The sequence below is a fragment of the Perognathus longimembris genome, chromosome 1 (genome assembly GCF_023159225.1).
Source record: "Perognathus longimembris pacificus isolate PPM17 chromosome 1, ASM2315922v1, whole genome shotgun sequence".
Taxonomy (NCBI): Eukaryota; Metazoa; Chordata; class Mammalia; order Rodentia; family Heteromyidae; genus Perognathus; species Perognathus longimembris.
In genome coordinates, this window is record NC_063161.1 from 10906683 (window position 1) to 10929497 (window position 22815).

Here is a 22815-nt window from a genome sequence, read left to right on the forward strand (position 1 = left end):
CCCTGCCGCTGAAGCAGGAAGTCACCCTCCCGCCCGCGGCCTCCACCCACTTACATAACAGCCTAGGAGGGCACAGCGAGGAGCAGCAGCGAAGCTCACTGGAGCCCACATCACAGGCCCCCGGTGGGCTGGGATGTCATTGACCCGAGATCACACCTGGGGGTAGAAATGTATCTTTGGGGCAGGAGACAACATTGTCTTTTCCGTTATATAGCAGAGTGACTGGGGCTGGGTGATTTACAAAGGGAAGAGGTTTCTCTGGCTCACAATTCCAGAGACTGGGAAACCCAAGTACCTGCGCTGGCATCTCAGCCCCTCGCAAGGGAGGGCCTGGGGACGCTTCAGCTCACCGTGGAACGCAGCAGGGCAAGAGGGTTTGTGCGACGGGGGTAAACTGCAGTAGACCCGTGGAAGCAACCCAAGCAGCCAATCTCGCCAGTCCCTAGGTAGACAGATCCTTTGAGAGAAAGAGATGACTTCCTCTTGATGACACAATCTCCTCTTCAGGGTACCTCTTCCCATTGCCACCACAGTGACACATTCCTCCACACGTTTTGGAAAGGACAAACTGTATTCAAACCTCAGCAAGACCTTCACCAGGAAGTGATTAGCAAGCCCAGCCAGGCATCTGGGGGCCTCCCCATTGCACCAGGTCAGGTGTGCACAGAACTCCACATTCTATCATGTCAGCACGCATTGACTGAGTGCCTACGCGCTCGTAGACATTGTAACAGGCACACGGCTCTGTTTCTGCTCAACCTGGCCTCCGCAGGGGCTCCTCCAAAACACCAGGAAGTTCCACCCCATCACCCCCAGTTTCCTGTCAGGGCTCTTCTACAGCAACTTTAAGACTCTGTCTGCTCTCTAACTAGAGCACAGGAATAAATCTCCAATGGCCTCTATCTTGTCCACACTTGACCCATTTCCTAGCCCTCCTCTAACCCAGCTCCTACCAGGCCAATCAAAGTCGTTTCTCACACGGAGCCAGTCCTCTTGAGACAGCCTGCCTGCCTCTGGTGCGAGCCACTGAACTGCATCGTCTCTGGGTGCTTTTCTTTCCACTACCTGTCTGAAGCACTTCCTCCTCTATCCCAGCCTGAATATGCGAAGCCATAGTCATCCTTCCAGACATCCCCATTCATGGATGTCCTGGTTTCCCCCATCCATGCCCCAGTAGATGGGAGCTATGTCTTCTTTTCATCTTGTGGTGCTGGTGACAGAACCCAGGGCCTTGTACGTACTAAGCCAAGGGCTCTCGCACTGAGCCAAACTCCCTGCTCTTGGTCTGGTCTTTTTGGAGACCTGTCCTAGGACAGAGCAGATTTGACCTTGACTTCCGGCTTTCTGTGTCTTTGTTGCCACTGTCTCTAGGAGGTGAAGAGTCAGGGGGGCAGCAAGGTAGTGTGGGTACAGAGGCAGAGAGGAAGCAAGAAGCACCACCAGTGACTGTCCCCATGCCAGGCCTGAGCCTCTGAACCTTATCTCCCTTCCTCAAGTTCCTGAACTCATGGAGAGATAATAGATAGATGCAAACGTGGGCGCTGTGCTCCCCCTCTGAAGGAAGCATTTTCCCCAGAAAGGAAAGGCAGTGCGCTGTCCTGGGTGTGTAGAGGAACTCTGGGACAGGCAAAGCAAACTTGAGGGCCTGTGGGCCAGCCAATCACCATAGGCAGCCAGGGAGAAAGGGTCAAAGGTGACAAACGGGAAGGAGAAGCTGTCCCTGACGGCAGACGGAGGGCATACGGGTGGCTGGCTCGAAGCACTGCTCAATAAAATGTCCTCATTGAGGAGCAAGGTTTTATATGAGTTCTCTCACTTCATAAACATTGACAAGCTAGTCAGTCAGAAAGCAATCCACCATGCTGTGTGGTCCCAGTGACACAGGTCGCAGTTCGGGAGTTTGGCAGGTTCCAGAGTAACACAATGTATGCTGGGTCTGTGAGGCTGTGTGAGGCCGATGCTAAAATCCACTCAGACCTGGTGGATTCTCACCACGGATGCAGAAAGGCAGCAGATAAGGAATCAGGAATTGTAGAAGGTGTCCGATGACATCATGACCTTGGAAACCAAAAGCTTTGCTCACCTTGAGCGTCACGGGAGTCAGGAGGCTCCGTGAGTGCGTTTCCCAGGCTGCAGATCCTTCCCTGTGCAGTGAGTAGGCGGGACTAGAACACCCGCAAGGGACTTCCGGCCTCTGCACAAGAAGTGTCGACCCTTCGTATCCCAGGCAGGCAAAGCGCGGGTTCCAGGGTGTCCAGAGGGAAATCCTATTGGAGCCTGACCAATATGCCCTTCATGCCAGGCAGCCTCAGAGGATGGCAAGAGACTGGACACGGATCTCCCCCCAGCCCCCACCCCCCACCCCAAGACCTCCCTCATGCAGCCTGCTTCACTCCAGGGCCCCCCCAGCCCAGGCCTCTCTGGGCATTGGCAAAGAACAGGCACATTTCCAACTCCTGACTTCATGCTGACCACCCCATCCCCAAGCCAGGGAGGAAGCAATGATGTCACTGTCCCAGTGTTTCAGAAAAGCAATCATCAGACTCGGAAAGAGGATCCACTTTCAATGCAGAAGGCCAAACGGTTGATCTTGGCAAGGGCGCTCAAGGATTGCCTCATAGAGAGCAGCGGGCACGCTCGTGGGCGTCGTTGATTATGATCTGGGGGGTGGGGGGCAGTGTCCTTGGCATCAGGGAAATCTAAGGACCCCCGTAAGATGGAGACTATGCAGCCTGAAACAAATGAAGCACGTGCCGTCTCTTCCTGTCAGAACCACCCCCTCCCCCCAGGACAAAGGGGCACCCCAGTGCTCATGACGAAGCCTCTTTCTGAGGAGTACGACACTCCAGCCTGGGCCTGCGTCCCTGCTGGCATTATAAAAATGTCACCAGGCTTCTCAGTGTGATTAGTTGCATGAAGGCAGGGGCCTGGTCCGTTGCTGGAGCGCCAGAGTCTGCTACAGAGCTAAGAAACAGATCTGCATTGGCTAAATGAATGGCAAGGGAAAATTAAAAAAAAGGAGCCATGAATTAGGAGGCAGGGGTAGATAGAGGTGGAGGGGTTCCCAGAGACCCCGCAGTGTATTCTGGTTTGCCACGGGGCCTTTGTGGGTGGGCAAGCGGGGGTCGCAGAGAGACAGTTTATTGTTTGGTGAAGGGATACATTCTGTATTTACAAAAACCTGTTCTCTCTGTGTGTGCTTGCGTGTCTATGTGTGTGTGTGTGCGCGCGCACCCACACCCATATTGGAGCTTGAACTCAGGGCTTCCAGCTTCCAATGGGCTTTTTTCACTCAAGGCTGGTGCTCTGCCACTTGAACCATCCCCCCCACACACACACACACTTGGGGCTTTTTGCTGATTAACTGGAGACGAGAGGCATGGATTTATTTGGCTGGCTTTGAATCTTGATCCTCAGATCTCAGCTTCTTGAGTCTCTGGGATTACAGGCGTGAGCCACTGGTTTCCTGACTGCCTTCCTTATCACCGCCTTTCTAATGTCCACACCTGTCCATCTTCACTTGCGTGTCACACTCTGTGCTCGCCCGACAGGAATAACATCGGGGGAAGACACTACTCTCCAGCACCACCACTTTCTCAGCACCCTGACTGGCACTTCTGTTCTACTCCAAACAAGCGGCAACTGAGGCCCAGAGTACATAAAATAGAATCCCTTGTACAAAACACACAAGATGAACCAGCAATGTCAAATGCTTTGAACGTCTATCATACCCTAGCCAGATCAGGAATAAAGAAAAACATCTTACACGGCTTCTGCTTGGGGGGGGAAAACAACAACTATCATATAGTTCACAGAAGGACTTCTGGAGGTTCACCGTCTCGGGGGGCAGCCCAGAAAGGGAGCCTAGGGTCAGAGCCTTTTTTAGGCTAGCTCATCAGTAAGTCCTTCCCAGCTCTGACTTTCTGGAATGTGAACCAAAGTGTGGCTCTGAAGAAACATTCCAGCTGGCCTGCTCCTCCCCAGGGGCCACCCTCCGGCCACCCTGAGGTGTCCTGAGCTCCAGGCTTCTTCAAGAACCACACCTTACATCAACCAAGCCCAGCCTCGCTGACAGGAGGCCAGAAGCCAAAGGAAATCCAAGCAGCCCAACCTGAAAGGAATTTCCTCTCCCTGTCTCTGTTTGCAGTTGGGGCTTTCAAGAGCTTGATAGAAATAGGAATGGGACTTGGGGGGCTGGGGGGAGACATACTAAAAGACATTTTATCTCAATAGGAGAAGGGAGAGGGAAACTGAGCCATGAAAACTGCAGCAAGGGACTTGACGGGGTGGATGGGGGCTGTGTGCATACTTCTCGACCGAGTGGACATTGCCAGCCTGCTCCTTTCCAAAGCCATTTATGAAGCTGGGCTAGTTCTGCCCCAGCTGGGCTGACTAAAAAGTAAACGGGGCCTTTGGTGGGGTTCCTAGCTCCCCACCCCCACCCCAGCCTCATGCTTAGCGAATCCATGCCCCCCTTCCATAAGGGCTCAGCCAAGTAGCAGACAAATGGAATCCAGGACTCTCCACCCTCTGCCATCACGCTCAGCCCTCTCTGTGGGGACACAGCCGGTCTCGCTGAGCACCAGGATGGCCACATGGGTGTGAACTGGGGTGCCAGCTCTGCCACTTCTTAGCTGGATAAGCTTGAGCGAGTTTGGTGATCTCTCTGCTCCTCCGTTTTGCCATCTGAGAATGGCTTGTGGTGGCTTGGTCAGGTGCCAACAGGGAAGGCCATCCTGAGGTACTGACTGCAAGCGGGAAGGGCCACTCCAGCCCTGGCCTAGGCGTGGGCCTAGACTTCTGCCTGGCAGGGCAGGGGGGAAGCCTGTCCTGCTGGAAACAGCCAGGCATGGGAGGGACTCACAGATTTATCCGTGCAAACCTGGATTGCACAGAGGGGAAACGGAGACCTTTACCTTTTACAAATGAGTCCACGCCCACACTTCAAGGGACTAGGGCACAAGCATGCTCGGTGACATCAGCACTGTGAAAGCCTCACAGATCTGCAGTGTGTCCCGTGACACGAGGTCTGAGCATCAGTGCATGGCGGTCCAGAGCTGCAGCAACTCGGACATGAACCCGACCAGTGCTGTTGCTACTGCTCCTGAGCCCAATCTCTGAACGTCAGAGCTCTCTGCCTCACAGGCCCCAGGGACAGGAGGACCAGCAGAGAGAGGATTGTGGCTATAGGAATGCCTGTGTCAATCGACCCCATGGTTCTCCCTTCAACTTGGAACTCAGGGCCTGGGCGCTGTCACTGAGCTTTTTCACTCAAGGTTAGTGCTCTACCACTTGAGCCACAGCTCCAGTACCAGCTTGCTTTTTTTCTGATTAATTAGAGATAGGAGTCTCAGGGACCCTTCCTGCCCAGGCTGACTTCAAATCACAATCTTTAAACATCAGGCTCCTAGCTAGCTAGGATTACAGGCTTGAGTCACCAGTGCCCGGCTTGGACCCATTTGAAGGATTGGTCAATTGAGGTTGAGACAGCAAGCATTGACATTCAATTCACCCCCTGAGATTTTTTTTTTCAGTCTCCTCCGCCACTAGGTCACTGTTAGAGTGATGGACTCGGTTTGTTGGGGGTCTGTTAGCTCCTCAATGTACAAACTTGCTTTCTGGGCTCTCTTTCCTGTCGGTGGGGAGTCCTCTGTGGTGCTGGCTAAGGGGTCTCCAAATCCCAGAGGCTGAGATCGTCCTGTCTGCGAGCTGATTTAGGAGCTTGGCAGGCTCCTTGTTCTGTTATTCGGCCTCTGAACATTCCGTCCAAAGACCTTTTGGCACACCACACATGGTCAAAGAAAAAGGGAGAAAACGGACATTGCCCTTACTCCTTTGCCTAATTTAAAAGCATCCCGGAGCTTTTTATAGACGGAGGGGAAAAAAACACTCCAACCATCTGAAATGGAGGAAATACCACAGGGAGGGGCCGGGAGAAAAAAATGGGCACACAGAGCGCCCCGTTTGTGTCTCCCAGCCACTGAGAGATTGGGAAACAACGTCTTCTGGAAGCTGAAAGGAAGTGGCTTTTTCCAACAGGAGACTCGAGCCTCCTTGGACGGTCATGGGGGGCTGGGGGCACCACCCAGACTTTGGGTAGTCATTCAGCAAAGACGCAGCGACCGTGCATTCATTCCTGCATGCATGCATTCCTGCGTGTGTTCATGGACAGCCAGCTGTAGCCAGACAGGGGTGGGGAGGACTGAGAGGAAGGAGGCTGGGGCTACCTTTGGCCTAGCCAGAGGTGTGGGTGGGCAAAAGACTCAGTCACCGATTACCCCAGGGACTCACACACTGTGCTAAATTGCCACCGCTGGCAAGACACGAGGAAACCTGTGTTCTTGCTTGGCCCTTTCTTCTGCTTTTACTCCCCCACCCCCAGGTCTCCCCCCAGCACAACCTGGGAAACAACAACATCCTCAGCCCCCACCCCCACCCGACACCCCACACCTCCACACGTCCCTTCCAATCTCCCAGGTCCTGGTCAGAGGTGCCCCTTCCTAAACGAGGCTGGCAGGGTGTCGCTCTCCCGCTTCCTACCAGTGGCAGAAGGAAGGCGCGCCTTCGCAGCCCATTTCACAAGCCCTTTTTCCAAGCTGTCCACCTGCTTCTCAACCCTATGCGTCCCCCCCCCCCTGCCACCGCCCCTTCATTACATGTCCTTGCCTGTTTTCTCACTACGAAGAATATTCTGAGGGTCCCCAAGACCTGGAAGAGTCGGGGAGGGAAGAGGGAAAGACCTGTGATGGAAACATACAAGCGCATGAAAAAGAAGATAGGGGAGGTGAAAGGGGAAAGGGGGGAGAGAGAGAGAGAGAGAGAGAGAGAGAGAGAGAGAGAGAGAGAGAGAGAGAGAGAGAGAGAGAGAGAGGGAGAGACAGCGAGCAGTGAGAGGCGTCTGTGTCCTATGTGTGACCAGCCTCATTCAGGCCCCATCGCGAGTCTAAACCCCGTTTGTTCCCACATCCCTCCTGACACCAGATTAATTTAAAGTAAATCCGAGACACTCTGTTCCTTCATCTGAAAATATGTCAATGTGTGTTTCTGAAAGGGGAGGCCAGGCCATCATTATTTTGAGACTCGGGTTTGGCAGGGGGGTGGGGGGGTGGGAAGTGTCTAAAACAGGATAACCAAGTTTGTGGTTCCGTTTTAATAGGCACATTTAATAATCCAACATTTTTCACATCATTCCCGCCACGCACATGCGCACGCGCACACACACACACACACACACACACACACACACACACGCATAGAATACAATGCCTGTGTGCCTACCCTCATTGGGAGAGAGCAGCAGCGAGGAATCTAAATCTGAGCTCCTCCTGAGTACAAACACCAGGCCCTGCCCTCCCCTCCCAGGATTCCACCCGCCCCCTCAGCCCCGCCCCACCCCTTGGCCCTGATGATTCCTGAATCTTCCAGGAACCCTCACTCCTCTGTGTGCTTTGCCCTGTGTGGACTTCTGCCTGGAGAGGGCCTTTCATCTACTTGGCCAACTCCTACTTGACCTGCAAAACCCACTCCAAATACCCCCTGCCTCACTCCTTCCCGGCCGAGCCCTGCCATCTGGCCCGATAGTGGGGTTTGATGACCCCTGGAGGGACAGCCAGTGGCTTTGCGGTATCCACGCTGCGCTATCTGACCCGTCAAAGCCTGGGCTCAGAGACCCGGCTCTGAGGTCTTCCATCCGCTACAGCTCCGTGACCCCCACCAGGGACCGCACAGGTGACCCTGCCCGTCCAGCCCGGGAGGCCCGGCTTCCTGGTGCCACCTGGGAAAGCTCAGTGTCATGACAGAGGACAGCTGGGTCCCAGCCAAATGCTGTCTGGAGACGGATCCATGAAGATGCTGTCCGAACTCGGGGCACAGAGACGGCCGTACGGGGACTGGCCCCGGGATACACGGCACAGGAAGCGGCCTCGACGGAAGGGAGACGTCGGTAAAGGAAGAGTGGGGTGCCCTTGGAGGGAACTGAAGGATGACAGGACACCCAAGAGATTACCACTCAACCTGGAAAGGCAGAGGTCAAGAGCAGAGGGCGCCTCTAAAAGTCGTCCATCCCGTCGATGGTGATGATGGAGGGGGGGGGGGGTGATAGTGTTCGACCGTCCAGTTCTTTGCAGTCTATGTTTCCATACTCCACACTCATTCAGAAACTTTTTTCTTTTTGGCAACCAAGTCTGACTATGTGTCTCAGACTGGCCTCAAAGTTACCATCCTCCTGCCTCGCACCTCCCAAGAGCTGGGATTACAGGTGTGCGCCACCTGGCTCAATCGATACGTTGAATCAACAAATTCTCATTGTTGTACTTGGTGCTAGGTGAGCAATGAGCCACATAATCTGTCCTTGCCTCAGTGGTACTCGGGAAGAAATCAACGTGGGAAAGAACCTGCAGGAGGGAAATGCAGATTTCAGCCTAGGAAGGACAGGCAGCCACACCACAAAACTTCCTCTCTGAATGGCTTCAGTGTGAGCATTTGGAAAAAAAAGGAACATCATTTCTGCATGCAGGAGCAGGGTCCTCGCCAGCGGGCTTAGGGGAAGACCAGAAATAACTTTCTGTCTCTTGCCTGCCAATGAAGGCCCAGTACCAATTCTTCTCACTACTTACCTTCTTCTTTGGCCCCTAAAGGAAAACTGCTTCTCTATTTTCAACGTGTCTGATGCTACATGTGTAGGGTTTCCATACCAAGCCAGTCCCCAATTCTCTGCAGGTACTAACATGCCCCAGGTCCTGAATTTGATCCCCTGTATCCTCCCCCACCACATACACACACACACACACACACACACACACACACACACACACACAGTGTTCAGTGTGTACGGTGGAATATTATATGGCAATGAAAAGGAATGAAGTGTTGGCAGAGGCTACAATGTGGATGAATTGGGAACACAAATAAGTGGCACAGAAGTCTACCTGGTGCATGAGTCCGTGTGTAACGTTCAAAATCAGCAAATCAGTAGAGGCAGGACGTGGCTCCGGGGTGGTCAGGGAAGAAAGTGTGAAGAGTGACCGGTTTCTTTTTGAATGATAGAGACGTCCTGAAATTAGGTATCAGCAATGCTGACGTAATTCTGTGAATATACCACAAATCCTGAGTTGTATTCTTCAAAAAAGATAGATTTTTATGGTACGTAAATTGTAACTCAGGTTTGTTTTTGTTTTTAACATTCAGGCAGTATTGTTATAATCTGGTCAGATTGCAGCATATTAAATAGAGGTTTTTGAGGAATTGAAAACCAAGCAGATGCTGTTCGTTCACAGAGTATCTTGATGCACAAAATAACAAGGACCTGTCTAAGGATTATCAGATAAATCTAGTCTATCCATTTAATGATCATATAAAGTAATTTCAAAGCACTTTTTTTTTTACAATAAATAATAGTAAGGGAGTTTGAACGCAGACCCTGGGCACTGTCTCTTAGCTTATTTACTCAACGCTGGCTCTCTACCACTTGAGTTAGGACTCTCCTTCCAGCTTTTTGCTGGAGATGAGTCTCTTAGATGTTCCTGCTTAGGCTGGCTTCAAACCATGATCCTCAGATAATCAGCCTCCTGAGTAACTGCTAGGAGGACACACACACACATATCTTTGGGGCTCATTCCAAATGGCATTTGCTTCAAATCAACCAGAAAAGCCCCAAAACATCAGCACCCAAGCCCCAAATTCCAGCCCCAGTCCCAGAACAACAACAAGTGTGTGTGTGTGTGTGTGTGTGTGTGTGTGTGTGTGTGTGTGTGTAATGGAGTGGTGTCTCGTTATTGTTTAGGGATTCTCTGCGGCTACCCACAGGGAAGAGGAGTGCAAATGTTCCAACTCAGGGACCCCCTGGGCTGGAATGGGGAAACCTCCCCAGCTAGAGATGGAGCTGACACCCACCTATCCAGGAAAATGAATGGGCAGCAGCTTGGGCAGACAGAGCTTGGGCTGCGTCTCTGCCCCCTGTCATCAAGGCCATTTGGCCCCTCCTCCGAATCACAGGCTTTCCGGGGATGGCATCTGTGAGGGTGCCCAGGAGTGCCGGGGGTACCAGGCTGGCAAGGCCAAGCGTGAGGCCTGCTGTAAACATCCCCTGGGCGAGAACGGGTACAGCCTTATCGAGGATGCGTCCTGTCCCACCGTCCCCGCAGGCTGTTTATTTGTGACCATTCCGTTTCTCAGGGAAACAGGAAATGGAAGAGAAAGGAATGTTTGCTTTATTTGGTAGGGCAGGTTTAGTTCAATTCTTCTTTAAAAAAAAAAAAGTTCCCAGTATTTTTCCAAGATACTCTAAACAAGAGGAGGTGAGGCCGAGGGCTTAGAGGAAAAGTTATAAGGAAAACAATCTTCCACTAGACCGGGAGAACCAAAGACCCCACTCCGCTCATATTTCCCAGGCTCCCGTGGGCCAGGCCTGGGTGTGGGGCAGGAAGAAGGATGGAGAGGGCAGGTGCCATATGTCTGTCAGGTGCCCCAAGGGATGGAGACACCACTGAAGATGTCTGTGAAGATGGGGTTGGAGGTGTCAGCAGCTACTCAAGAGACTTGAGATCTGAGTATGGAAATGTGAAGCCAGCCTTGGGAAGGAAAGTCTGTGAGACGTTCATCTCCTTATAACCACCAAAAAGCCAGACATGGAGCTGTGGCTTTGAGTAAAAAGCCAAGCAAGGCCATGAAGCCTTGAGTTCAAGCCCCCGAACGGACACACCAATGAAACAAAAGAACAGCCGTGCAAATGAGGCAAATGCCCCATGACCAGAGAGAGAGCAGAGCTGTAGGTCTCAAGGTAGGGAGGAGAGCCAGTGAGGCTGACACACAAAGGATGATGGGAAACTGAGCCACCAGGGTCCGGAAATTATCAGGGGCCATGCTAACGGAGCCGTGGAGGCTGGGGTCAGGAGCTTGGTGGGGATGGATTGTGCCAATCCACAAGTCACCCACGCAGGGGGTCATTTGAAGGTCTGCCAAAAGAGGGTTGAGAAGGACTTGGGAAGGTTCTCTGGCACATTCTGCCCACTCATGGTGGGGGCGTCTTAACATTCCAGGGGGGGCGTCTGTCAGATCGCACGTGCCAGGCTTCACGTGGGGGGCCTTGTCTGTTCTCGCTTGAGAATGAACCTGACATGCCCACCGTGAACCCCACTTCTGGGCTGCTCTCTTTCTAGCAGAGACTTCACCACAACCTGAAAGGCGAGGTTACTCCCCACTTCCTGCTCCTTTCTGTCCCTAAGGAAAGACCGGGTCACTTGATGACCTCTACCCACCTCTGCCCACCCCATCACCACATCCCCACACTGGAGACAAAGGGGGGACAGGAACAGGGCGTGGTGCACGCTGCTTTATTAATCCCTTCCAAGGGCAGCCCCTCCAATGACCTAACCAACTCCCACTAGGCCCCGCCTCTTAAAGGCCCACACCCCAAGGCACACTCATTGAGGACCATGCTTCCCACAGAAACCTTTGCTGGGAAGAAACAGACCAAAGCAATCGCTGACCGCTGCATTACAAGCAGGAAGTACCTGCTTGGGTGAGAAGATGCAGGGGACCAAGTGAAAGTCCTCACTGTCAGAACCAGGCTTGAAGATGAAGTCTGGGCTGGACCTGTCTGTGGGAGCGCTGGACCACCCCACTGATTTTCATTTCTCTGGGTGTTTTTGGACCAGGCCCTGATCCGGGTGGCAATCTCTGCTTTCAGTCTCTCTAACAGGATGTCAGGCTGGTGGCCTCCACCGCTGAGCTGAACTCTGAGTGCCTGGGGCATGGGATGGGACCTGGGCCTGCTCACTTCCCCAGGGAAACTAAATACAACTATTGTTGGGAAGGGAAGAGAGAAAATAGCCTACAAGATGTTTTTTGTCCTCCATGACCTGTCCTGCTTAGGGAAGGACTGGCACGTGACAAAGGGGTGAAGTGGAGCTGGCCCTTGGGAACCCATCTGAGCAGCCAGGAAGGAGGGGGGCAAGGGCAGAAAGCATGGGCAACCAAGGAGCCGCTCCTGCCCTTACCTGTCCAAACTCAGGCAAATGGCTGCTCTCTGCGTGTCTAGAATGCCAGGAGGGGAAGAAGGTGAACACCTGGCCCCAATGGGGCACTGGGAAAGCACAATTGGTATTAGCCTGGAGGGATGGTACCTGTGGGGGGGGGGGGGGTTGCGCAATGTGTAGCATCATGGAACTTGAGCTCTAACAACTGACTTTAGAAACCTATCAACCTCACACCTGTAATCCTGGCTACTCAGTAGGCTGAAATCTAAGGATCACAGTTCAAACTCAGCCCAGGCAGGTAAGTCTATGAGATGCGTATCTCCAATTGATCACGAAAAAGCTGAGTTCAAGCGCCAGGTCTCGTGTGTGTGTGTGTGTGTGTGTGTGTGTGTGTGTGTGTGTGTGTGTGTGTGCGCGCGGGTTCCTATGCACCTACCGATCAACCTACCACGAGGTCTCCAAATTCTGTTGGTTTCCCTTTGAAAAGCTCTTGGCCTGGGCCCTAGGAATTAGAACTCTGGCTCCTAAGGACATGCATAGAAAGGGGTTAATGAAGTCTTCTCTGTAGAGATAGAGAAGAAAAGACAGAAGAAATAAGACAATTCACCATTGCCCATTGATAGGAAGTAACTGTGTACATGAAATACCATCCAGCTTCCAAAACTATTGGAACGAAAGTATGTCTGTTAATACAGGATAGCTATGTGCGGTGTGATATTTAGTGATAAGAGCTATTTTGAAGAAAAAAAAAAAAGAACATCAACCTCAACTATCTATGTGCACATGCGAGACATGCCAGGTACATACAGTTAGTCACCTGGGCTGGGGAGTGGAGGGAGGGAAGGAGATGTATGAAACACGTCTGAGGCTGGGCATTGTGGTTCGTGCCTGGAGTCCCAGCTAATGAGGAAGTAGGAAGATCAAGGTTCAAGGCCAGCCTGAGGCAAGTTAGCATAAGACCCTGCCTGAAAAACAAAAACAAAAAGACTTGGTTAAGTGACTTAGGTGGCAGAATGCTTGCCTAGCAAGTACAAGGCTCTGAGTTCAATTCTCAGTGCCACGAGAGACAGAAAAGAAGGAAAGAATGGAGCTGGAGAGGGAAGGAGGAAGGGGAGGGAGGGAATGTGGAAAAGGAGGGAAGAGGAAAGAAAGAGAAGGAAGAGGAGGAGAAGGGAAAGATAATATCTGACAAAAATAGAAAACCTCGTAGGGTATAATATTAAGTGCCAAGATAGGTTTTTTAAAATATCTCTGTCTGATATTGCATTACATCCTGGGTTTTGTTAATTGGATATGTAAGCGTAGAGTAAGATGGCATGACTGACACCAAACACTGATTTGGCTCGATGACGAAGCCCTGAGCAATTCTCCTCTTGAATTTCTCTAATTGTTTTAGTAATATTCCTCCCGTAAAAAAAATGGGTTCCAACTTGAGTCTGATCACTTTTATATTTATTTTTTAAAAGGATATAATTTCCCTGTCTTTTTACGGCTCTCTCCTGTCACGTGAGCAACTTGAAAGAGCACTGGCTCACGTCTTGTGGTTCTCTCAATCAGAAGTCTCGCGTGGCAGGATGGGGCTCTCGGCTTGGCGTCTAGAAGGCCAGAACAGGGTCACTGTACCCCGTCTCTCCTGCAGCTTGACATTCTCTCCCAAGCTCGCTCTTCTGGCTGGCAGAATGCAGTTGTTTGTGACCGTACGTCTGAGGTCCTGTTCCCTTTCTGGATATCAGTCAGAGGCCTTTTCCCCTACTTACTCCTGTGGTTCCTCCATCTCCAAACAAGGATTCTATAACAAGTCTTTCTCATACTTTGAATCTCTCAACTTCTTCTCCTGCAGACCCTGAGAAAGAAAGTACTTTTTTGTGTGTGTGTCCATCATGGGGCTTGAACTCATGGACTGTTCCTGAACTTTTCTGCTCAAGGCTAGCGCTCTACCACTCTGAGCCACAGCTTTACTTCCGGTTTTCTGGTAGTTCACTGGAGATAAGAGTCTCACGGACTTTCCTGCTCAGGCTGGCTTCAAACCATGATCCTTAGATCTCAGTCTCTTGAGTGGCTAGGATGACAGGCATGAGCCACCTGTGCCCAGCCAGAAAGTCTGTGGGAATATATGGGAAAGAAGACATGTACCTGATACAAAAAAGGATATTCTCTACACGATTTTCCAGACCCACTGCGACCCTAAGAACTTGGAATAAAGATGAAATAAATTTAAAATGAATTCTCAATCCATGAAAGAGGTCCATGGCAACTCCCAGCAGAGATTCCTTTCCTGTAGAAAGCTAAAGCAGGGAATCAGAAAAGAGCTTATTTTGACAAGCAGTCAGAAGGTGGGATCTGGGGGCTCAATGGGTGGTCTTCATCCCAGGGGATTTATGTTCCCTAATTGGGCTCAGAGGTTCAAGATCAGAATTGGTCACCTGGATTTCTGGTCACCTAGCAACTTCCCAATTATCCTGTTTTGGTATTATCGCTGGAGACAGAATATGAGTTGACCTTAGAATCAATCAAGGGTCTTGTGACATGAGTGTTCTTTATGGTCTTCTTTTCTTCCTGTTCACAGATATATTTTTAAAATATATATTTTTAAAAAACAAGTACTTTCTATTCTTGGACTTGATGACTCATCAAGGGTCATGGTATCTGATTTAACATCTAAGCAAGAAGAGAGGGTCATGGAAGGAATGCACGTCCATTCTGGTGATTTTTTTTTCCACCTTAGTTCCCCGTTCTATTTCAGTACCTGAACCAGGCTTAATTTCTGACCTATTTTCTCATTTCTCCATCACCACAGCCTAGCTATCCTGCCTCAGTCTCCTGGGATGAGATTAGACCCATCCAGATAAACTCTCTATTTGAAGGTCACCAGTATCATATACCATAAAACAATCATTATATGGCATCCTATGACAACGACACATAGAAATTATACCTCCTACGGCTCAGTAGCGAAGAAGCTTCATAGGATTATTACTCTGGTTATTGCAGATTCCAATTGTCAGCCTATAAACCCTCGTAAACCTCTCCCCCAGGTGTGCCCTCCTGATCTTCCTGGGCTGAGACATCAGCTCATCCCCTTCCCCGCCATCAGATATGGGTTATCATCACCTCGTCTTCCAGTCTTTCTCTCTCTCAGGCCCGCCACAAGGCCACTTAGGTCCTTCCTCCCCTCACTTCTACTTTATTCATTAGGTTTCAGTACCACCTGGTGCTAAGTCATTTGACATTCCTGATTTCTTCTTCTCCCGACAGTCCTGGGAGCTGGGCATTATCCCCCTCCTCATTTTGCAGATTCCAAAAGTAAGATTCTGAGAGCTTAACTATCTAGCCCAAGAGGAAGCAGAGGGCTGGTGGCAGAGATGCTAACTCTCCACCATCTACATCCTTCCCAGTTCCTACTAGTGCCTCATGAGATTCAATGGGAGGAGATGGAGGGAGAACACCCACCTCCCTTGCCTGCAAGCTCCACTGCTAATGAGATGGCAGTTACTCCCTACTAGCTACTTGACCACACTGCACAGCTGGCTGTTGTGATGGTACTGCTCACAAAAGCCCCTTGATGAAGATCTACCCCAATTCCACCTTAGCTTGATAAAACCTAAGTCTGAACCACCAACACTGGCACTTCTTTCTCTATCCCTCCTGCCTCCCAGAACATGTTGCTTCAACCACTTTGAAGAGCTATTTGGTAACAAATAGCTGCGATGATAATTCTCCAAACCCAGAAATTCCGCTCCTATGTATGTGCCCTAGGGGGAATCCCCCACATGGCCAGGAGAGAGTATGTCCAAGATCGTGTCCAAGTGGGAAATGGATAAATGGTAGTGTATACAAGAAATGGAATACTATGCAGCAGTCAAATGCAGCAGTTATGGAGGCCAACATACATGAATCTCACAGACGTGAAAATAAAGTGACATCGAATAGATTCTTTGGAAGAATAGCTTGAGAATTACGTATAATACTAGAATTGTGAATAAATGTAAGGGGAAATGCAGAATCCAAATACTGGTTGCCTCTGGGGTGGCAGGAAAGGCAGTTACTCCAAAGAAAGAACAATATACATTTCCTACTTGTTTGGGAAATGTACTTCTTAAGGCAATGTCCACAACATTGTTCATGAAAGCTTTTTTTCTAAATGTGAAATGTTTTATAATAACTCTTCAACCAACAATAACTAGTAGGAACTTTCTCATTACCTAACATTAAATGGAAAGGATGGGGGGGGAGGACATAAAAGAAGGGATATGTGCTGTATTCTCAAATTTGTCAAAAACAGAAGAAAACAAGTTTTTCTTCGTTTTTTTATAGCAAGTGCTTTTAGCTTGTGGAGTGAAAATCAAATATTGCTTCTTTTATTTTTAAGATAAATGTGTTCACATTGGGCACCGGGGTATGGTAGAAATTCAGCCTGAATTTAGAGAGGGAAATAAAGAAAACTATTCACATGGAACTTGGAATTGAACAGAGTCAAGTTCAAGTTGAGGACTGCATAACTAGGAAGACTCTCCTGCGCCCTCAAGCAAACCCAAATAGACCCTCAGAAACCAAGCAAACACACCTCACACGACAAAGGGGTGGCATGAAGGGCAGGAAGCACAGCTCAGGGGTGAGTTCCGGGCTCCTGGCTCTTCAATAAAGAATCCATGAACCCAGCAAGCAATAAATCAATCTTTCAAGCCCAATGCTGATCTCTCGTATCATGGGGCCAAGTGCACATGCTTTGTGGGTCCTTCTGAGAGGATGGACCAAAGCACAGACCCAGCACTCAGTTTCATCCTGGGATCTTCAGGAAGCTGGTGGTACAACAGGGAAACGAGCAGTCAAGGCAGTTATGGGGCGGCCACTCAATGCCCTGCCCAGGCGGTATAGCCAATAAATGGCTGTGCTAACAGGGGCATGGCCACAGTCACTAAGAAAACTCCCACTGTGGCTCACCTCAGGCCTAAGAGGAGTTGGGGAGCATTTCTGAGAAGTTGATCTGTTCTTCTTGGAGGGACTAGCAAAAAAAAAAAGACCTGTGCCAGGAATGACAAAGTGTGCTCCCACGTGTGATAACTCACATGATCCTCACAGCAATCCAACAGAGTGGAAATAATGTTTGTTTTTCCCATATTACAGATGAGGAAGCAGATGCACACGTTAACGCAATGCTCTGTGTGCAACTGCTCAGGAGTAGCCCTTGCCAGGGTTTGAAACCTACTGGCAGGTACCACTCCACCATCTCTGCAGGTTGGTCGGGTGATCTCAGATGATCTCAGCTTCCTCTGGGAGCCACAGAGCTGGCCTATAGGGTGGGGGTTTGAGCCACAGCCGGTGAGGGACTTCTGTACAGCACAGGGAATGTCCCTGTGGCAATGCTCTGAGAAGCTCACAAGTGACTTTCTCTTGTCTCTTCCAGCTCACAGCCCCGCACTTCCCCGTGGTGATCAAGCTGGGACACGCCCACGCCGGCATGGGAAAGGTATGGAATGGAGGTCTTCTATCACAGTGGATACACCCACTGCCTGAGCACAGTACCCCAGGACAGAGTGCCCAAATGATGTACAATCCATCTCCCTCAGGCCCCCAACTTTCCTTCTGCTGAGCTCTTGTCGTGTGGTTAAAGCAACTTTCTGTCCTTTATCTAGGACCTGTGGGGTTGGGCTAACACAGCGGGGAAGTTCTGTGTTCTGTTTTGAGGCCTCTGTATCATTTAGCACTGCTGGATCTCTCTCTCTCTCTCTCTCTCTCTCTCTCTCTCTCTCTCTCTCTCTCTCTCTCTCTCTCAGTTGTGGGGCTTGGACTCAGGGCCTGAGCACTGTCCCTGAGCTTCTCTTGCGCAAGCCTAGCACTCTACCACTTGAGCCACAGTGCCACTTCGAGCTATTTCTATTTATGTGGTACCGAGGAACCGAACCCAGGGCTTCATGTGTGCTAAGCAGGCACTCTACCACTAAGCCACATTCCCAGCCCTGGACATCCCTTCTGTCTCCAAACTCTTCCTCCAGTGGCCTCTGATTCCAGCTCCTCTCCTGGCTTTGCTCCTCACTTTCCCTGGCCACTCCTTCATGGCGTCCTTCAAGGGCATCTCCTCCTGTGTCCCACAGCCACTAGCACATGCTACCTGTAAAGTCCCATCAGCTTCCGCTACCACCCACCCAACAACAGCCTCCCAAGTCTCATTTCCTATCCAGACCCCCAAGCTTTCCTACCCAGGTGCCTCCTTGACTTCCCTATCTGTCTCCATAGAAATACTCTTCTAAATACCCCCAAACCACTGCCGTCTCGCCTCCTCCTCCTCATCTTCCTCTTCCACCCCATCCTGTGATCTCTATCCTGGCCATCAGAACCACATACACAGTGGCCTGTGTACTGAAACCAAGGGAGGGCTCAGCCATGGCTCAGTGGTAGAGCGCTTGCCTCGCCTGTGAAGGCCTGGGTTCCTTCCCCAGCACCACAAAAACAAGCAAAAAAAAAACCCTCAGAAACTTACGTGTCATCTCCCCAGTCTTATATATCATCAGTTGCCTGCCGTGTGTCTCTAACCCAACCCTTTCTCTCTGTCCACTGTTAATTCTGATAAAGTTAGAGGGCTCCTAGGAATTGATTTCTGTCACTAGATCTTAAAATAATCCCCAACAGGAAATAAAACCAATGGCGAGCTTACTGAAACTGATGCAATGCATGGGAGAGGGATTATCTCTGAGAAACTCGAGCCCAAAGGGATTCCCAAAATACGGAAAGGGGAGCATGTCTCCAAGTATTAAAAACATGACATAAACTAGAATAAACTGAGGTTTGTGGAAAGTGCTGACATCAAGGGAAAGGGACTTTTCTAAGGCTTCAAATAAGAAGAGTCGCAGGAACAAGTCTGGACAAGTTGACTGAGCCAATGACATCATGTCCATGCCAACAGAGTGCCTGACACCTGCTATGTCCTTGTACCATCTCCAGAGAGAGAGCAGCAGGGAAAATCTGATGGTGCCCACAGCCCACCCAGGAACCTGGGATAAGGTCTCTGACCCATGCTGAAGGATATCAAACTCCTCTGTTGGTGTCTATTGAGTTACACCTGCTCTATGCCAAGACACAGGAACTGGGAAGATGGTCCTATAATTACATAATTGTAAGGCGCTGTTGGGCAGCCTCATGGGAAGCTGTATGGAGAGGATGAGCTTTGTGGAAAGAGCTCTAATTAGCATATGAAGATAGAAAGGCAGCTGGAAGCTCAATTGGACCAAACAAGTCAGTAGCAACTGTGCTGACTGAGAGTATACCAGGGAGATGAAGATGATCAAGTTCTCGAGAAGAAAACAGGAAGCAGGGTGAAAAGAAGAGTGGATTGCTCCAGGCACAAGAAATCAAAATACAGTGGAATGCTGAACAGCTTGGGAATGCTTGGACCTTGGAGTATAATCTCAAGGAGAAGCAGGAGCACTTCAGAAATCAAGTTGGAGCCGGGCACCTGTCGCTCATGCCTATAATCCTAGCTACTCGGGAGACTGGGATCTGACAATCCTGGTTCAATGCCAACCCAGGCAGGCAAACCTGGAAGACTCTTTATCTCTAAAACACACACACACACACACACACACACACACACACACACACACACACACACACACACCATGTAGGCTAGGCTCACATGATAGAACACCAGCCTTGCAAGGAAAAGTTCAGGAACAGTGCCCACACCCTGATTTTAAGCTCCACTCCCATTGAAGTTGGAGAAGCAGCTGGGCTCTGCAGCCCCAAGAGGCAGTAAGCTAGGTCTGCAAATCATTGTAATTGTGACAGTTTGGTGGGGCAGGGATACAAGTCTACCTGGCTTTCCACCTGGCTGAAAGACACGTATCCTACCATGAATCAGCACCCCACAATAGCCCAAAATAGCAGTCGTGTAAGCGCTGAGAAACTATGGACAACATGCATTTCGTTTCCTTGATTGGACGTTTTTAGACAGTGGTGACAGAAGTCCCCAAGTTCCAAGACAGTAATCTCCGCTACACAGAAGGATTGGAGTTCAAGGCCAGCCCAGGCAAAAGTTAGTTTTGTTTCATAGAACAAGCCAGGTATGGTGGTTCACATCTATAATCTCAGATAGAAGGGAGGCAGAAATAGGAGGATTGTGGTCCAAAGTCAGCCCTAGGCAAAAACACAACCCCCTAGCTGAAAAAAATAACTTAAGTAGTAGTGTTTTTGCTTAACAAGCACAAGGCCCTAATACCACTAACCTCTATACATTGTTATATGCAACTATATGTTTGTGTTATACATTGTGATATATAGGTATAGGTGTAGGTGTAGATATTCAGGATGTTAAAGCCCGTTTTGTTAAAGCTAGACACAGTGAGTGGCTCACACCTGTAATCTAGCTACTCAGGAGGCTGAGATCTGAGAATCACAGTTCAAAGCCAGCCCTGGGCAGGAAAGTCTGTGAGACCCTTATCTTCAATTAATCACCAGAAAACCAGAAGTGGTGCTGTGGCTCAAAGTGGTAGAGTGCTAGCCTTGAGTTTGAAAAAGCTCAGGGACAGTGCCTAGGTCCTGAGTTCAAGCCCCATGACTGGAAAAAAAAAACTGTGTTAAAGTAAGTTTTTGGTGTAGTTGTAAGTTTGTAAATATAAAAATATATATGACTAAAAGAACATGAAAACATGTGAGATTTTCTGATTTATCTAATCTTCAGGCTCCTATGACCACAACTCAGATGGTTGTACTTTTATTAATTTATAAAACTCTACATAGTAGGGTTATTTATCTTTTGCCATAGTTTAGCAATCATTTTTCTTCTTTGGACAATGACATGTCTATTATTTTATTCAGGTTTTTAACCATATTTGAAGTTTTCTTTTCAAGTTTTCCACACTGGCAAAGGCAGTCAGTATGCTACGGGAGCTGGAAGTGTGCATTTGCCTGTAGAGCACACAACTTGTGAGCTGTAAGATTGTAACTAAATCACTTAGTTTCTCCCACCTTAGGCTTTTGTCTCTTTTTTTTTTTTTTTTTTTTTTTGGCCAGTCCTGGGCCTTGGACTCAGGGCCTGAGCACTCTCCCTGGCTTCTTCCCGCTCAAGGTTAGCACTCTGCCACTTGAGCCACAGCGCCGCTTCTGGCCGTTTTCTGTATATGTGGTGCTGGGGAATCGAACCTAGGGCCTCGTGTATCCGAGGCAGGCACTCTTGCCACTAGGCTATATCCCCAGCCCCGGCTTTTGTCTCTTAAAGAGACTGTATGCATGCCAGGCACATAGCGTGCTGCCTGGAACCCAATGAATATTAACTGTCCTTGTAATTAAGAACGCCGGGACCTGCTCTGGGAATTCAAATCCAACTAACAATCAATGGGAATAGATGACTAAATCACATCATCTGTCAGGGAGTTGGCCGCAGGTCAGGGTGAGTCAGATAAGTGCTGGATGCCAACGCTCTCATCCACCAAAAAAAAAAGGCGGGGGGGAAGGGGAGAGAGTTGGGATCCAGTGATTCAGTCATGGGGAAATGCAAATGACAGCCGCACTGAGCTACCACTAAAAAGCCACCAGAACAGCTAAAAGGAAAAAGCTTACTAATGCTAAGTGCTGGTGGAGACACGGAATCAGGCACAAGGGGTGAAAGTGTACAACAACTTGGGAATGTCCCTTGGCATGACCGGCTAAGCTGAGGCCACCCAGGAGTCCCTTGAGGTGGAAATAACAGCACGCATGAGCCAAAGCATGTGTGCATTGCAGTCTCGTTCATAATCCCCAAATCCCGTGTGCCTGTGGGCAGGAGACAAATCACAGCCGACCCAATGCGGAGGGAATGCTTTCCACAAACGAAAACGAACTAAATGGCATACAACCACATGCGTGAATCTCATACAAGATTGAATTAAATAAGGCAGATACCCCCCCCCCAAAATGCCGATTTCTATCATTCTAGCTATATAAAATCCAAAGCCAGGGAAACTGGAACGCTAACTGGGGTGCATACCTAAGTGATAAAGCAAGAAAATGCAAGATGAGCTTAAGTGGTATAGCACTTGCCTAGCATGCTCAAAGCCTTCCATTTGATCTTCTCCATGTACATACCAAGCCCCGCCCCCAATTCAAATTGTACATTAAAATGTCAAGGGTGTACCCAAAGAGATGGCACAGAACAGGGCTACCCCCTTTCTCTTGACTTGATGCTGGTGACATGGGTGTTGGTGCTTTGTGATCACCCATAGGATTGTTCTTAACTCTTTGGTGCCCTTCTCTATCGCCGTGTCCTATTTCAAAATAAAATTAGGGATCTATCCATGGAGACAGGATATCCGGGGCAGAGGGAGAATCCTGCGATTCTGTTCATCAGTCCATGGCCAGAGTTTGAGTTTAACTGAGGGTTATACACAGAGTACTTAAGAGGGAATTAACAGACGAGTGGGTGAAGAGGCGTGTGGCCTAGAAGGGCCAGAGCTAACATGGGCAGCATCTTCAGAAACTGACTGATTCCACAGCGCCCCCCAGGGGCGAGGCTGGGACTGAGGGAAGGAAGTGCCAGTCACCATGAACATTAATACAGTGGACAGCTCCTTCCAGCAGGAGGCGGTCATGCCTGGAGAGCTAGACCATGAGGAACACTTCCTGGAGACATTCCAGACCTTAGGCATTGTGTGGGGTCCATAGCCAGAGATGTTTCAGCCCCCTAAAGTTAAAACAAATCTGTATAGATGTGACTCCTGATCATTTCGCTGAGGACAGGGCCCAAGCCTCCTTTCAGGGTCTCATAGGGACCCAGGACCCCCCTAAGTAAGACACCTGGGAGATGGCCCTACACTGGCCTCCGGTGGTGGGATTCTGTGGTTTTAACCAGTTGAAAGGAATGTGTAATGCC

General features: G+C 49.8%; 1 protein-coding gene across 1 annotated transcript in view; it reads left to right on the top strand.

Moving 5' to 3' along the window:
* Syn3 (synapsin III) overlaps positions 1–22815 on the top strand; it is a 370475-nt gene that overhangs the window by 296902 nt on the left and 50758 nt on the right. Inside the window, exon 7 of the mRNA XM_048356384.1 lies at positions 17380–17442. Within this exon, the coding sequence (XP_048212341.1) occupies positions 17380–17442 (63 nt within the window). The remainder of the gene's footprint in view (positions 1–17379; positions 17443–22815) is intronic.